Source organism: Cyclopterus lumpus, chromosome 17 (genome assembly GCF_009769545.1).
Source record: "Cyclopterus lumpus isolate fCycLum1 chromosome 17, fCycLum1.pri, whole genome shotgun sequence".
Classification (NCBI taxonomy): Eukaryota; Metazoa; Chordata; class Actinopteri; order Perciformes; family Cyclopteridae; genus Cyclopterus; species Cyclopterus lumpus.
The window spans coordinates 9,550,985-9,565,209 of NC_046982.1; the positions used below are offsets into that span (position 1 = coordinate 9,550,985).

The 14,225-nt window shown below is 41.1% G+C and overlaps 2 protein-coding genes across 4 annotated transcripts; both read right to left on the reverse strand.

The window, feature by feature from the left end:
- Window positions 1-2,229: 2,229 nt before the first annotated feature.
- Window positions 2,230-7,325, reverse strand: prpf38b (pre-mRNA processing factor 38B). 2 transcript variants are annotated; one of them, XM_034555901.1, is made up of 6 exons: window positions 6,898-7,325; window positions 6,313-6,381; window positions 5,928-6,079; window positions 5,410-5,470; window positions 3,997-4,226; window positions 2,230-3,679 (listed from the first exon to the last, which is right to left on the reverse strand). In XM_034555901.1, exons 1-6 carry the CDS (start codon window positions 7,105-7,107, stop codon window positions 2,974-2,976), a joined length of 1,428 nt encoding a protein of 475 aa, XP_034411792.1. In that variant the 5' UTR covers window positions 7,108-7,325; the 3' UTR covers window positions 2,230-2,973. The 2 variants fall into 2 exon arrangements, with proteins under 2 accessions (XP_034411792.1, XP_034411791.1); XM_034555900.1 differs by having other exon boundaries at window positions 3,973-4,226; window positions 6,898-7,310.
- Window positions 7,326-7,795: 470 nt separating this feature from the next.
- On the reverse strand, window positions 7,796-14,021 carry LOC117746979 (protein FAM102B-like). Of its 2 annotated transcripts, none has more exons than XM_034556345.1 (11): window positions 13,789-14,021; window positions 12,685-12,805; window positions 12,429-12,458; window positions 11,827-11,943; window positions 11,474-11,520; window positions 10,579-10,682; window positions 10,129-10,224; window positions 9,833-10,013; window positions 9,487-9,623; window positions 8,886-8,949; window positions 7,796-8,629 (listed from the first exon to the last, which is right to left on the reverse strand). In XM_034556345.1, exons 1-11 carry the CDS (start codon window positions 13,932-13,934, stop codon window positions 8,587-8,589), a joined length of 1,086 nt encoding a protein of 361 aa, XP_034412236.1. In that variant the 5' UTR covers window positions 13,935-14,021; the 3' UTR covers window positions 7,796-8,586. The 2 variants fall into 2 exon arrangements, with proteins under 2 accessions (XP_034412236.1, XP_034412237.1); XM_034556346.1 differs by lacking the exon at window positions 13,789-14,021 and adding an exon at window positions 12,920-13,185.
- Window positions 14,022-14,225: the final 204 nt, after the last annotated feature.

A 14,225-nucleotide genomic window follows, 5' to 3' on the forward strand; every position in this document is an offset into this window, starting at 1 on the left:
TGGTAATATACAGTAGATTTTCTTATGGCTGACGTAGCCACATCAACATAATTAATTGCACCTGTCCTCTTCCTGCTATGTCATTCCAAAAGTAACATCAAATGGTTTATCTGATGATACAATGTATAATAGTAAATATGAGTTGGAAATCAAATAGGCAAAAAAAAGAGACTTTTGACCCTTTTATGGCAGGTGTTTTTCTGTAAAATAAATGTTGTGGCGTATAATGTACAATACTTTGCATTGAAATGTAGTGAAGTAGAAAATGGAACTACTCAAGAAAACCTCAAACATGTACTTGTATTTGAATACTTTGTAACACTGTTCACTCCTCTGGTTTACTGGGACACTTCAATGGAACAGCGGTGTAGTTCATTGTATTATTTACATCTGTCCTATTACTACTGTGACAAGCATAAATGCTGATTAAAACATTATATAAATAATAGGAGGTCTAACTGGACTCCATTGATCAGGGAAAAGCTTGTCCATACTTTAGAGGCCTTAAAAATGTGTTACTAAAGTGTCTTCTGCCACATTTAGAGAAGATATTATTCCATAGTGTTTGATTTGATGGCTGGATTCCATTTAGCTGCTTCAGCCAGGGCATTGTGCATGCTGTCTCCCTGTCATACTGTCATGACTTACCGTGACAGAGAATAGCCATCATTAATAATATTAACACCTGTGCTTTTCCTACTGCGATAAGTCAAAATGTCTGCTTTGAAAAAGGCCCGTTGTTGCTCAATCATGAACGTATACAGTTTTTTGGGAAAAGCACCCCATTTGAAACCAAGTTTTCAGATGTTTTAACTCACTCCAATGTCTCTTCTCCCAGCTCCCTGTCCACCATCAGGGGTGGTGTACAGTGGTAACGGCTCCTTTGCCACAGTAGCGTGGAACGCGTCTGTGTTGGCCACCACGTACACGGTGTACGACCACAGTGCGACGCCAGAAGCCCAGCTGTGCAGCACTGCAGGGCTGTCCTGCTCTCTGTCCAACATTGCCTCCTCTAACCTGCTGATCACAGCCAGCAACACAGCCGGAGAAAGTGAAACGACAAGTGTAACACATGGTAGGAACTTCTGTGAATATATAAGCTGTATTTGAAAAGACACATTTCACTGTATTTTTCAAACAAACTTAACTGATCTAAGCCTTTTTTTCCCCCTGTAGTGATAACACAAGGACGCAGGAGGAGAGATCTCAGAGGACAAAAGCCAGAGCATGGTGAGTTAATATTTATATGGACAGATGTGATCAAATTGTTTAATGTTAAACCTAATCTTACCTGAATATATTAGCATTATTGCAATATCATTATTATTCCTCATTTATTGGACAAACAAGTCTGAAGTCAAGCCATGATCGAATTCACAACTCTGACTTGATTTCCTCCAACAGGAGGCCTCTCAGCTTCCGTGCTGAATGTCACACAAGCAATGCCAACAGTTATTTTTATTGAGTGGTCTCCAATAGACGCCGCTTCCCATTACAGACTGGTTATCAGGGAGCAGAGCAGCACCAGCGAGCCTCAGACGATAACGGTGCAAGGCGAGAGCATCATTCTCACTGACCTGAGCCTGCACTCCGCTTACTGTTTCTCTGTGTCGGCCGAGGACTCGGCCACGAGCGGACCAGAGTCCGAGCCTGTGTGTGTGCGAACAGGACCGCTTCCCCAGTAGGAAGACACCTCTCGAGGGCTGCACTGGTCTCCCCATTAAAATGTGACGGTCTCACTGTCAACATGGCAGCGCATTTGACAGTTAATGACAAATCTTTTACCAGTTACTACAATACAAAACAACTTAAGGTCTGGGAACATGGGAATTAATTAGCATGCTCTACCATTTACGCTGCTAATCATAATCTTCACAATTTGTTTGCAGTGTTACAAGAAAAGATGTTCAAATGATTTTTAAGTTCTTATTTTCTTGTATTAAAAATATATATATATATATATATCTCTTGTGTCTGCTGTTGGTTGAGGTTATATATATATTTATTTTATCTTGGCCCTTGTACCTCTTGCATTTTTATATCACTTTCATAATGCCTTAATCGGTTAACTTATCAGAAATTGTTTTACATGTCTAGGGTATGTTTTTTTTTACAATTTCTACATGTATATTTAATATTTTCAATCCGTTATAAAACTTTAAGATTCTTTGCATTCAGCGTATCTCAACTCAGTGATTATTATATCCTTACATTTCAAGACGAGAACAATGTGTTTGTAAAAGTGTTTTATTAGAAAACAAAATGCAAGAGCAATAACCCAAACACAGCACAGTGTGTGTTGTAAAAAATTACCCTTTGCAGACTGCTCTTTCGAGGATTAAAACATTCTCGTGCTGTCTACACACCACAGACAGAATTGCTTTGTGCCGAGCCATTGTGGTTCCACGCTGCTGCTACGCTCAAATATTTACTTCAACCGTTCACTTGGGACTCTTCAACGCATGTTCAATCAGAATACTGAACAAGACACTTAAATATGAAGACATTTCAAATATATGCACTGTAAGTCAAATTAAAAAAAATGTTTTGGCATTTGTACAGCCTGAAAATATTTCTTTATACATTACATAAATTATATGACAGTGTTGAGCTGAGCTTTCAGCACCGATTACACTCGACCCAGCAGGAAAGGCAACTCTGCCCTTTTATCGTGTGTAGACAGCCTCCAAAACAGTATGTACACACCCACATCTTCAGGGGGCCAACAAGCGCACCATAGAAAATTAAAATGCCATTTTTGCCACTTTTCAAATTGTGAAGACTAACTGGTCTAATATGAGTGAAAAAGGCAGAAAAACATAAAAGTAAAGCAACATCACATTGGCCAAAGACAACAACTGCAGATGTCCAATGTGCTGACATTCCTTCTCTTAAGCACAACTGACTGACAACTGGGTAGAAAAAGGAAGAAAAACAGAGGAAAGGAGAAGTAATATTGCTGGGAGGCGACATTTACTCAGTGCTATGACTCCTATGTTTACTATGGTCATTACTGGACTCTCGCTGATGGTGGCTCTTCTCTTTGCTACGACTACGTTTGTGAGAACGCTGTTCTCCATCTCTCTCCCTGTCTCTATCTCTGTTATGGCTGAGCTCTCCTTTCCTACTCTTCTCTTCACCCCCACTCTTGTGCTTCCTCTCCTTGCTTCGACTCCGACTCAACTTTTTGGCCTTCCTCTCTTCTCTGTGCCTCTCCCTGTCGTCTTTATGCCTCCTGTCATCGGTCTCTCCCCTGCTCTTTTTGTCATCGGTCTCTCCCCTGCTCTTTTTGTCATCGGTCTCTCCCCTGCTCTTTTTGTCCTTGGACCTCTCCCTCTCAGCACCTCTATCTTTGTGGTGTTCCCTGTCCTTCCTCTTGCTCTTGTCATCACCGCAGTCTCTTTCTTTGTCTCTACGTTCGTTTCTTCGGTCCCGGCTGCCGCTGCGACTTTTTTTACGCTCTTTGCGGTCTTGATTCCTGTCTGCACTGCGGGACCGTCGTCTCTCCCTGTCCCCTCGCTCCCCCCTATCCCTGCCCTCCCTCTCCTTCTTCTGGCGGTCACGCTCCCTATCCAGCTCTCGGTCAAAGCTGGGGCCGTGGCGTTCTTTCTCACGGTGATGGCTCCTGCTCCGTGACCGCTTGGGTGACTTCCGGGGGCTCGGTGTCCGCCTGGGTGTCCTTGCAGGAAAGATAACTTTAGTATCAAGCAATTCAACTTTATGTTTTAACCAACTATAGACTGGCGACATAAATCTGAATAATAAAGAGTCCAGTAAGTCATGTCAAGTGCTGGCAACATACGTTTTCTAATCATAAGTATAGTTTGCACTGTTACATTGCTTAGAGTAAAAGTTGGGATATAATTGGAAAGTGAACTGAACATTTCCATCCTAGTTAGCTGCAATATGATAGCACCAGATAAGATTGTCGAGAAAATAAAGCTAAAAAGCTTAAATAATTTACTGCGTTACCTGGAGCGGCGGCGTTCTACTTGCCTCCCTGCCTCGGTCTCTGCAGGTTCCTCCTCCTCCTCCTCCTCCTCCTCCTGCGGCTCCTTCTGAACAACCTTCCGAGGCCGAGCCTTCATCTGCTGGTCAATAAGCTTCTGCACAGGCACTGGGATACGGGGGAACAGAGTGGAGAACCACTCCAGTTTGGTCAAGAAGGAGCGCAACATCTCCCCAACGGACATGACACAGCCACCTCCTGCCTTCACATCAAGCTCCTACAATCAAACGGGGGGAAAGAGGCATAGAAAAACTTAATTAGCACACAGGTATATCTGATCGCTTTCTCAAATCTTGTCTCAAATCAAAAAGCAATTTGTGATGATCAAGAACTGAACCTTCACCTCTGTTCATCTAGCTTAATCTCTCATATCAATCAAATTTGCCTGACTTTACTTTGATAATTATAAAGAGGAAACAACTATAAATATTTAAAAAGCTTGCCTCATCTAACCAGTGTCTGGAGTCTGTATTTACAATGTGAGCTTTGGTAATTAAGCACATGTTATTACATTAGATCCACCCTCCTTTCCTTCACATCATCTGTGTAAAGCAGCAAGTTCAAAAAGTGGTTTGCAGCTACTGTTTACAGACCAGAAATGAAGGAAACCGAGAGCAGCATCTAAAAACATTATAATACAGTCTCATTGAGCCAAAAGGACAAAGAGAGACACTGTGGCTTCCTAGTCTCCCAAAAGCACAATGGACTCTGTGCTTTTGGAAAATGCACACTTGTTGAAAAGTTATCGACTTTATATGGTAGAGAACAGCCACTTTGCACTCACACACGCAACCCAACAGTGCTGAGATACAATATCCAAATCACCTGCTGCACAATGGGCATCTAAAGAAAAAAACAGGGGAATTAACCAGTTGGGTAGGATTTCATATGATCAATTCAAATATAATGCAACAGAACATCAAAGGAGGCCTGGCTGCACAGCCTGGTTTCAAATTGTATACTTATCAAATATGATGACAATAGATTAATGCAAGAGTTGACATGTGTTATATGGTTTGTGTTTATCTGTCTATGTAAATCCATATGACTGCTCCAATTGCTATTATTCCCAAATGTAGTTTTGTGCAACAAGTCCTGATAAAAGCTTGTCAAAAACAAAAAGGGCATGCCTTAATATTACATTGACTAAAATATCTAGTCGTCATAATATATGGTACTTACCCTGATAATAATCATCAGTAGAGAAGTGAACAAGTAACCTAGCTACTTAAGTTTAAAGGACAAAAGTTGGGGACAATTAAGCCAAATGAAGGCAAAGGTGAAAAATCAGCCATGAGCATCACAAGGGAGGGAAACTGGAAACTTTTTAAACTTGTGTTGTGTAACTGTGTATTTAATGCAGAGAAAGAAACATCAAATTATTACCCGAGGTGACATACCTCCTCATCATCCAGGAAACCGTCGTACCATTCTACCAAATCTGCTGGGGGCTGAGTGTATCTGGAGCAGAACAAAACATAGCACAATATGAGCCATTACATTTGTGCACCATGTTGCATAGTTTAAATTAAATTGTTTTAATGGACCTTTTCCAATAATACCTCAAACTGATTTTCAGACAGGAGAGATGATTTAAATAACTGTTTTTGATCCGAGTGCAGCATCAGAGATGCAACTAAATAATAATTGCATTTAAATTCCCCAGATACATATTATTCATTTTAGAACCAAATTGCTAAGTGCAATATGTATTATCTATTAACTCACTTAACTGATGAGGTCTTGCCTTAAAATTAGATTTTTTTATTAGATTTTTTTTATAAAACAATAACACATTCCTCTTCCGAAACAGGTGGTTGAGCAATCGAAATGATGTCTTAACCAAAATGTGCCAAATATCTATTTATACACAGAATCTCTGCAAGCAAAAAGAAAAGCAGAAATGTATCAACCATACCTTATGTACATGAATCCAAGTGCTCTGATGTATGGAGAGTCTGTATGAGTGATCAGACCCATCAGCTGTTTACGAGTCAACTTGAGAGTAAACAGTTTGTATAGAAGACAGAAAGCAGTGGACACAATACCGCCTGTCCCAACTCCACGCACCTAACAAGGATAAAGACATATTTGTAAACCACATCGGTGTAAATTATTCACAGCAAACCTATTCACAACGACTGACCTTCAGACTACATCACTCAAGTAGTGAGTACACAAAATCACGGACTAATAAATCACGGCAATGGCTCATATTTGTAAACCATCATCATCCTCCAGACTTGTATGGTAGAGGGGGTGGAGGGGATGGGGAATATAAAAAGCACGTACTTCTCACTTACCCCTCCGCACATTCCAGTCTGACCCGCGGTCTTTCTGCTGCCTTTTTCCCAAGGTTCAGCATGGGTCACCTGGAGGAACACAAGACGCTATTACACTAGTTAGGGCAGTATTTAAACTGCAATTATGACGTTCATAGCAAAGAAATACCGTCCATCGCCCAAACAACTCGTTCCCCTTCCAAGTAACGCAGCTCAACTGTCACACAACGACGTTGAACTGTCCCAAATGTCGACCCACCTTTAAACTACCAAATGGACGGTGACGGCACTCCAAATTATTTTGAGTACACCAACAGTAAAGTTAAACTAGTCTGGTTTCATAACGGCACCTTATTTGATTTAGCGTTAGCTTAGTCGCTAAAGTTAGATGGTATGAGTTTCCTAAGAGGATGACTGACGTTTTTATATTAGTGCGCACCTATATGAATTAAGCGGACATATTTCCGAGTCCTAAAGTTAAGTTAGTTAATATGAACACTGTCTGGTAGCAGGTTGTTATGTGACGCCTGCAGTGTGGAGCTAGCTTGACTCGGCAGCGCTCCTCTAGCTAGCATGCGGTTTAGCATTAGCTGACGTTTACGTTACCTTGAAGTAGATTTCATCCACAACTTCATGGTACGTCTTAAGTTCATAAAGCTGAACTTTGAAATACGGCGACGACAGTACATTTGTAAGAATCATTGGGTTGAGGTTCATGGTCTTCTCGTTGCCCCACAGGGGCAATACATTGCCATGTTTCCCTGGTGCAGGCTTGCTCACGGCCTGTGTTGGTAGCTGGTTCCCGACGTTAGCCATAATAGCTGAATCCCACGCCGCTAAACTCACTGTACAGTTAGCGTGTTTCCGATTACAGATCCATCAATAGTATATCGTGAAATGTCGATATTTCACAATTTCGTCCGTTTAATTGTCGCTGATTTGCGGTTAAATTGACGATAAGAACTTCCCGCCGTCGTTGTCGCTAGGTGCTGTTGCGAGGTGGTGCAGTGTGAGCGGAACCGATCGTTAAACGTAAGACGTCAAGTAGGTGGACGTTGAAAATAAAAGCATGTATTTATACACCACATTGTTTAAATTGTTAAAGTGAACAGTCGTGCAACACACATATATCCAAAGCTTCTGTATATATGGCGTGTTTTAACTATTACGTCATTGTGTATTTATAACGATTTAACTTTTCATATCAATGTACTTAGTATACCTTTACTTTGAAATGTGTTTGTTTTGCCCCAACAGGAAATGGTCATTTTTATTTTCCGATTTAAATTTGCCGCTTGACAACTTCAGCAACCAATTTCCTCTTTCAGCTTCCATTGTCTTTTGTAACATTTAATTTGATATGTGTAGTTAAATAAAATGTAACCATGAATTTGCAAATTTGCTTTCCCTTCCATTTGAATTCTGGCTCATATTTTCCTCCACACACCTTCTGCATAAAGACCATGAAATGCAACACAAAAAGTATGTTTGAAGTTATCCAGAATGCACATTTTTAAATTGTATTTTTATTTGGCCTTAAATACAACAAAAACATACTAACATCTTAGAAACAGCATAAGCACATGGCTTTCAATACATACATATATTACATATGACTTGGCACACTTACACAAATCTGTGGTAAAATGAGATTCCATCCATTAATTATGAATTTACATTCAACAAACATGTGCACATACACACCCAAAAAAGACATTATACTGAAGGTACAAAACATGAAAACGTCATGGTATTTTAAATGCAGTCATCCTCCCTCACAACCAGGTGAGGAACTAGGTGAAACACAATGGTGCTGTAACCACCGTCAATTTCACAATGTCAGTTTTCTATTACTTAAATTTGATGGAACTTCAAGGAACGGCCGCAGTCCCCTCCAGCCACTTAAGGTACAAGTAACATGGTGAAACAAAATCAACCGTAGCAAAATAAAAGCACGTTGGGTAAGCATACTTTTTAAATAACAGGGATGGGTCAACATATGTAGAATTACAGTGGCAATCCCTAATCATAGTTTTCATAGAAGACCAACAGAAATGTCAGTACACCAGTAATCCCATTCACCAACATGTGGCCTTCACCTCCACTTCTTAAACACTAGGGGTCTCTCCTGGTCCACGGACCATGTAGTTCAGGCACAGAGAGATTGCGCAAGATAAATTAAATCTCATGGAGTGAGGCGGGAGCAAGTTCTGATGGCACTTCCACAACTCAGTGTTGTATAGCATCAGTGTAATATGGCACCCTTATGCCAGTCACATTCCCAGTTCCCAAAGCCTAGCGCTTGAACACCACCTGCTCAAAGGCTCCAGCTGCGACCCTGAAAGAGAAGGCCGCAATGTGTTACATGACAGGAAATGAGGGTGGTTATCTGATCTGGCTGCTGCTGTGGTGCATTCTTTTGTATGCAAAATGAACGCTATGTTGTGAAATTGAAAGTACCTTAACATGTATGTAATAGATACCTGAATAGAAACATTTTTCATTGAACTATTTAGCATATTTCCAATGTATTTGAATTTGTAATAAATGCCTGCTGCGTGCCACTCACAATCCAGTTACATAATCACACCCACCTCATATGCTGGCTGCCTAAAGCGGTACTCCCACCAGGACCAACAAACAAGCTGAGCCCCTCCTCTGCAGCAACACACACACACACACACACACACAGATAAATAAGGATATTGCCAATCAGTGCACAGTCATGGTTTGAAAATGGTTCACACTTACGTTTCTATAAAATGTAATAATAAATGACAATAGACGAATAGAGAGGGGAACGATGTTGCAAATATTTTAAAAAACATCAGGAGAGTCACCATTTTTTGACACAATAAATGACTCCCCTCTTTATTAAGTTACTTAAGACGAGGGCGTTGTAATATGGCAGCCACTATGTGTGCTCAGCTATCAGGTGAAACTGCCCTTGAGATATTTATGTAAAAGACATTACCTCTGTAATCCTTCATCAAATACATTGGAATATTTTAATAAATATGCAAGTACAGTTCAAATTGACTTGATTTGCCATCATAAACATCTAACTGTCAGTCAGCGATTGAAGAAAGACGTTGCATTGCAACACCTCAAAGTAATTTGATCGGATCAGCAGAATTGTAGGCAACTTTCCGAGTCAGTCACCAGTCCACTAAGTCATGGATTAGATGTACACACCCTCTGTACTGGAGTCCAAGACGTCATGGCTGAAGTCCTGGCTCTGCAGGATTTTGTCTATTATGTCATCAGCATCCACCCTGGTGGCATCAACCCTTTTGAGCTGATTCTCTACTGAGTTCTGCTTTACCGGATGTCTAATGGAGAAACACAAACAGGGTGAACAATTACACAAGTGGGCTTTATATGGGAAAGAAAAGGCAGAATACCATGTATTTAGTGGAAAATAGAAACAGTCTGATCCGGAGATTTGTTTATATAACAGGGTCATTACACACGAAGGTCGAAACCAGCAAATATGGTAAAAGTCGAAGGCGAGAAGAAAGGAAGACAATAAAAACATTACCGTGAAACTTTAGCGGGGGTAGAGGGGTGTTCGGGTGCTTGGTGACAGGTTGCAGAGGTCCTGCTCTCCCCCTGCTGATCACTGGTTTCCAGGATGCTGCCGATGCCCGTGGATACAGAACCACCTGACACGCTCCTCCGATGGCATAGATCTGTTAAACTGGAGTGAATCGAGCTGTAACCTACAGAACAGGAGAGGGATAAAAACATGCAGGTTATGCTTATGATTTCTGCAGCTGCTGTGGTTGTAATATTGCTTGTTCAAAGGGAATAAATGTGTGTCTATGTGTTCGGTACCTGAGATTTTTGAGTGTTCACTGGCATAGCTGGGTGTTCTAGAGTGACCATACGCTACCAGCTCCTCTGGGACTGATACTGACTTTACTGGAGTCTCTAAATGAAAAGAAATTGAAATCACAAGTTTTGTTATGAACATTGTGTAAATATGTAAACACAGCTAACGTGTATATTCTTCAAAATAAAGGGGAGGATTCAATTAGTTTTAGTTTCTTCATGGTGCTATTTAATCTGAGGCTTTCAAAATGAAAACACTGAAGATGATGTTGAATATGTTACTGTTGACTCCTGAATAATCGTGGCACCTCATGAAGAATGGTTCTTTGTAGAACCTTGTCAAAACAACTGTGGACTAAAAAAGCTGCTTTTTTGGCAAGAACTGAAAAACTTAAAATATAATTGTAAGGAACAGGAATCTCTTTTAAGCCTCAAGAGCCTGTATGTACGTACCAGTGAGTGAATGGTATATGTGCATGACTCCTCCCTTTCTGTCCTCAAGGAGACACTCTGCTTCCACCGGTGGGATTCCCAGAGTCATGGCTGTAGATGGGGGACTAAAGGGAACACAGGAACAAGTCATGTTACTGAGGAGCAGGGTGGTTTCTTAAGTATCAGTGTTGTTGGAAAAGAGCTCCTTCAACTGTCCCATCATTATTTGGACTATTAGAACTGTTATGTGAATGTCCATGTCCAACATAAATACTTGGATTTAATGATTTATGTAAAAAACATATTCAGATATGTGTACGCTTGCCATCATCGAGGAATATGATGTGTGTGGTTTCTTGACCAGCGCTCATACATTTCCACTGATCTTTGATGCAGCCTCAGTTTTCCTGTGACATACTGTACCTCTAGTTAAAAATGGATAAGTAATAAGTCTATTAAAACAGAATGGCAATCACTTTTAGCTCCCGGATGTTAACACAGGAAACATCTCTTCATTGCTACTGTGATGCAATGCTAAACAAAGGAACAAGGGCTGAGAGGCGGACTAATAGTGACAGACATAGAGTTAAAATAAACTTCATCTTACTTGTTTCTTCACACACACAATGAGTAACACTGTGGGATGAATGACTAAGCTATCGTAGAGTTTACACTTTAGACATCTCCTAGGCAGCAGCGTGTGTATTATTGCACTCAAAGGGAGTTGGAACATGCCGTTGTGGTGGGAAAGACTTGTGGTGGTTGAAGCATACTTCTGTTGCAACCACAACTGTAGCATTTTGTAGTTGACTTAACATAAACATGGCAGATATGTAAATATTTCCTTTGTAACAAGTTAGTAGACTGACAAGATTTTCAAACTGAACAGATGAATAAGGTAAAGATGAGCTCTTACGTCTTAAAACAGGGGTCTCCAGACATAAGTTGTGTGGTGATGACAACCTGCAACAGAACAAAAATACGTATAGAAATGTAAGTTTTAGGCTGACAAGCAGCTGTACTCGTGTGGCAGAATAAAGCTTAAGTTTAATGGGGTTGCTATCTACTAAGGTTTAAAATACCATGGCGTGCAATGTAAGCACATTGTAGATCTGTGCCCCAGGAAGAATGAGCGTATTTAAAAGCAATGTCCATGGCCCAGGTAATTTATAGATCACAGGCTCAGACACATTGTCAGTGTGCTAGAGACTCCTTGTGGCATTTCCAACTTAAAGGATTTGCACGCTAAGCGTTAAAACACTACCGCACCTTCAGAATTGAGTTGTCCTGCCTGGTGTTTTTGGTGTCGTATCCCTCCAGGAGGCACCGTCGAGTAATGCTGCCAGACCCAGCAAACTCAGACAAGTTCAAGTCAGCAAAGCCCAGCTGCACAGGGATATGAGAGATCAACCAATGAGAATCATCTGACAGTCGATGTATCTGTCAAGGTGCCAGCATTAACAATTTATTTGTACACAAAGCATCATAATGTGGCGTTACAAAACTATCTACATTTGAAGAAATCCAGCACGTCTAAGTTTTTTGAAACACACCTCATGTGTCTGAGAGGGGATATTCAATCCTTGAGAAATCATATAACCTAATACTTTGTTAACGCCTCGTTAAAGTTCATGGTTAACATGGCGTAGGTTGTGATTTACAGAATGTTCAATCAGTAACCACAGCCGGAAACTAGAAATAAACATTCTTGGTAAACAGAGTCACCGTACTGAAAAGTTATCTGAGGACACTTGGAGGCCGACTGTTATCACATATACTTTAAGATAAGACTGTTCTAATGGATATCTGGCACTTTCGTTGCTATGTTTACAACAAATGCCGGTCTACAGACTTGGGAACAGAAGTATTACCTTTGCAAAAGTTTTTCCTCCCTTCAATTCCTTAAATGACAAAAACACAAAAATTAGTGAGGTTACAATTACCCGCTTAATTAATATCTCACAGGCCACTTTAATTAAAACTTGACTACCAAAGCATCTGTGATATGATTACAAATGTACAGTGCTTTGACATTAACTAAATACGCATGTTGAGCACATTCAGTTAACTATCTGGACTCTGCTATGGAACATTTTTGTAATGTCAACTAAAAAAAACGTCCTGTACCTTGCGCACAGACACCCGGCAAAAACAGGGGTCGAGGACACCTGTCCCAGCATTAGCACTCATCTTAATCATGAAAGAGAATCTCTTCCTCCAGTGGACACAGTTGGCTTGGACAGGATTCCTGTGAGAGAAGCACATTTAGAAACCCTTCATACGGAAACAAAAACATACGGGTTACTGAATACTGAAAAAGCAGAAATTAATCCCAAAATTGCCAGATTTATGCATGGCTTACCCACAGAGTGTGTAAGGCAGATACACTGCAATGCAATACTTGCTGTACTTAACATGATAATATTTTGTAAGGAGACAGCAGCAGTAAGTTTAAAGACAATAGTGTGAGTAATAGAACCCCACAAATCATACACAAGGTTGTCAAGAGAATACAGTTGAGGTTGGATCAGGATATGACGAGGAACCCAGTGTTTGTACACAGACAGTCACCATGGAAACGTAATGAGGGTCTAGAGGTTGACAGCTCCGCCTGCTTTGTTCAGAGTGACTCATGCAAACATACACACGCATATAATCACAGGCCCCTGTGTGTGTGTGTGTGCGTGTGTGTGTGTGTGTGTGTGTGTGTGTGTGTGCGTGTGTGTGTGTGCGTGTGTGTGTGCGTGTGTGTGTGTGTGTGGGGGGGGGGGAATATGATTTCCTTCAATTAAAGAAATACGTTAAAGCCATATTTGTATTGGACTACTTAAAGTTGTGTAAACCTCAGCCTCCTGGTTTGTATGGTTTCTCCTGACACACAAAGTCTTCAACCATATTATTAGATTCATACACAGTATGAACTTAATGAACTTAATACACAGTATGAACTTAATAGTATTAACTAGGTTAACAGTTTGAGCGATAACTAACTCAACGTAACTTATAGTATTACCGTAGTTATAACGTTAGTTACCCAGCAGCTAGCTGAGGTTTCTGTGGTGCAGCTTAACAACTAGTGTTACACATAACGACACGCGGAAACTACAAATGATTAACATGTGTCCCACGAGAACTGAACGGGGACTTGAAATGGTCCCAAACAAGTTCCCCTTCAACTCCAACAACCAGCGAGCTGCTGCTATAAATAGCAAAAAGAAAGAAGAATCCTACCGAGACGACTCTTCTGCAAAGCCTCCATCGAGGAGTCTGATTTTACAGAATAAAACCCCGTTCACGAAGGGCACCGAGGACAACTCCTCCAGGTCGAAGTCCACTTTAAATTTGAATCTCTTCTTATTCATGAGGATGAACGACATGGTCTCCTGAAGCTGGCCGACCCGCTGAACACTTTCCCTGCTGCCCGCTCAGCTGCGTGTGCTCGTGCTCGTGCTCGTGAAGACACTATCCGAAGTTCAAATCTCCTCCTTCCCACACGCCGAAACATATTGTTCATGACGTGGGGGACATTCCCCCGTTTGATTGGACGCGGAGGAAGCACGGGAGGAAAAAAGGAGAAATATACAGAGGTCACGGTGGGAGCTGTGGATGACCTGAAGTGGCATCACTCTGGACCGCCACGGTGCAGAGTGGGGGAAAGAAAGACAAGA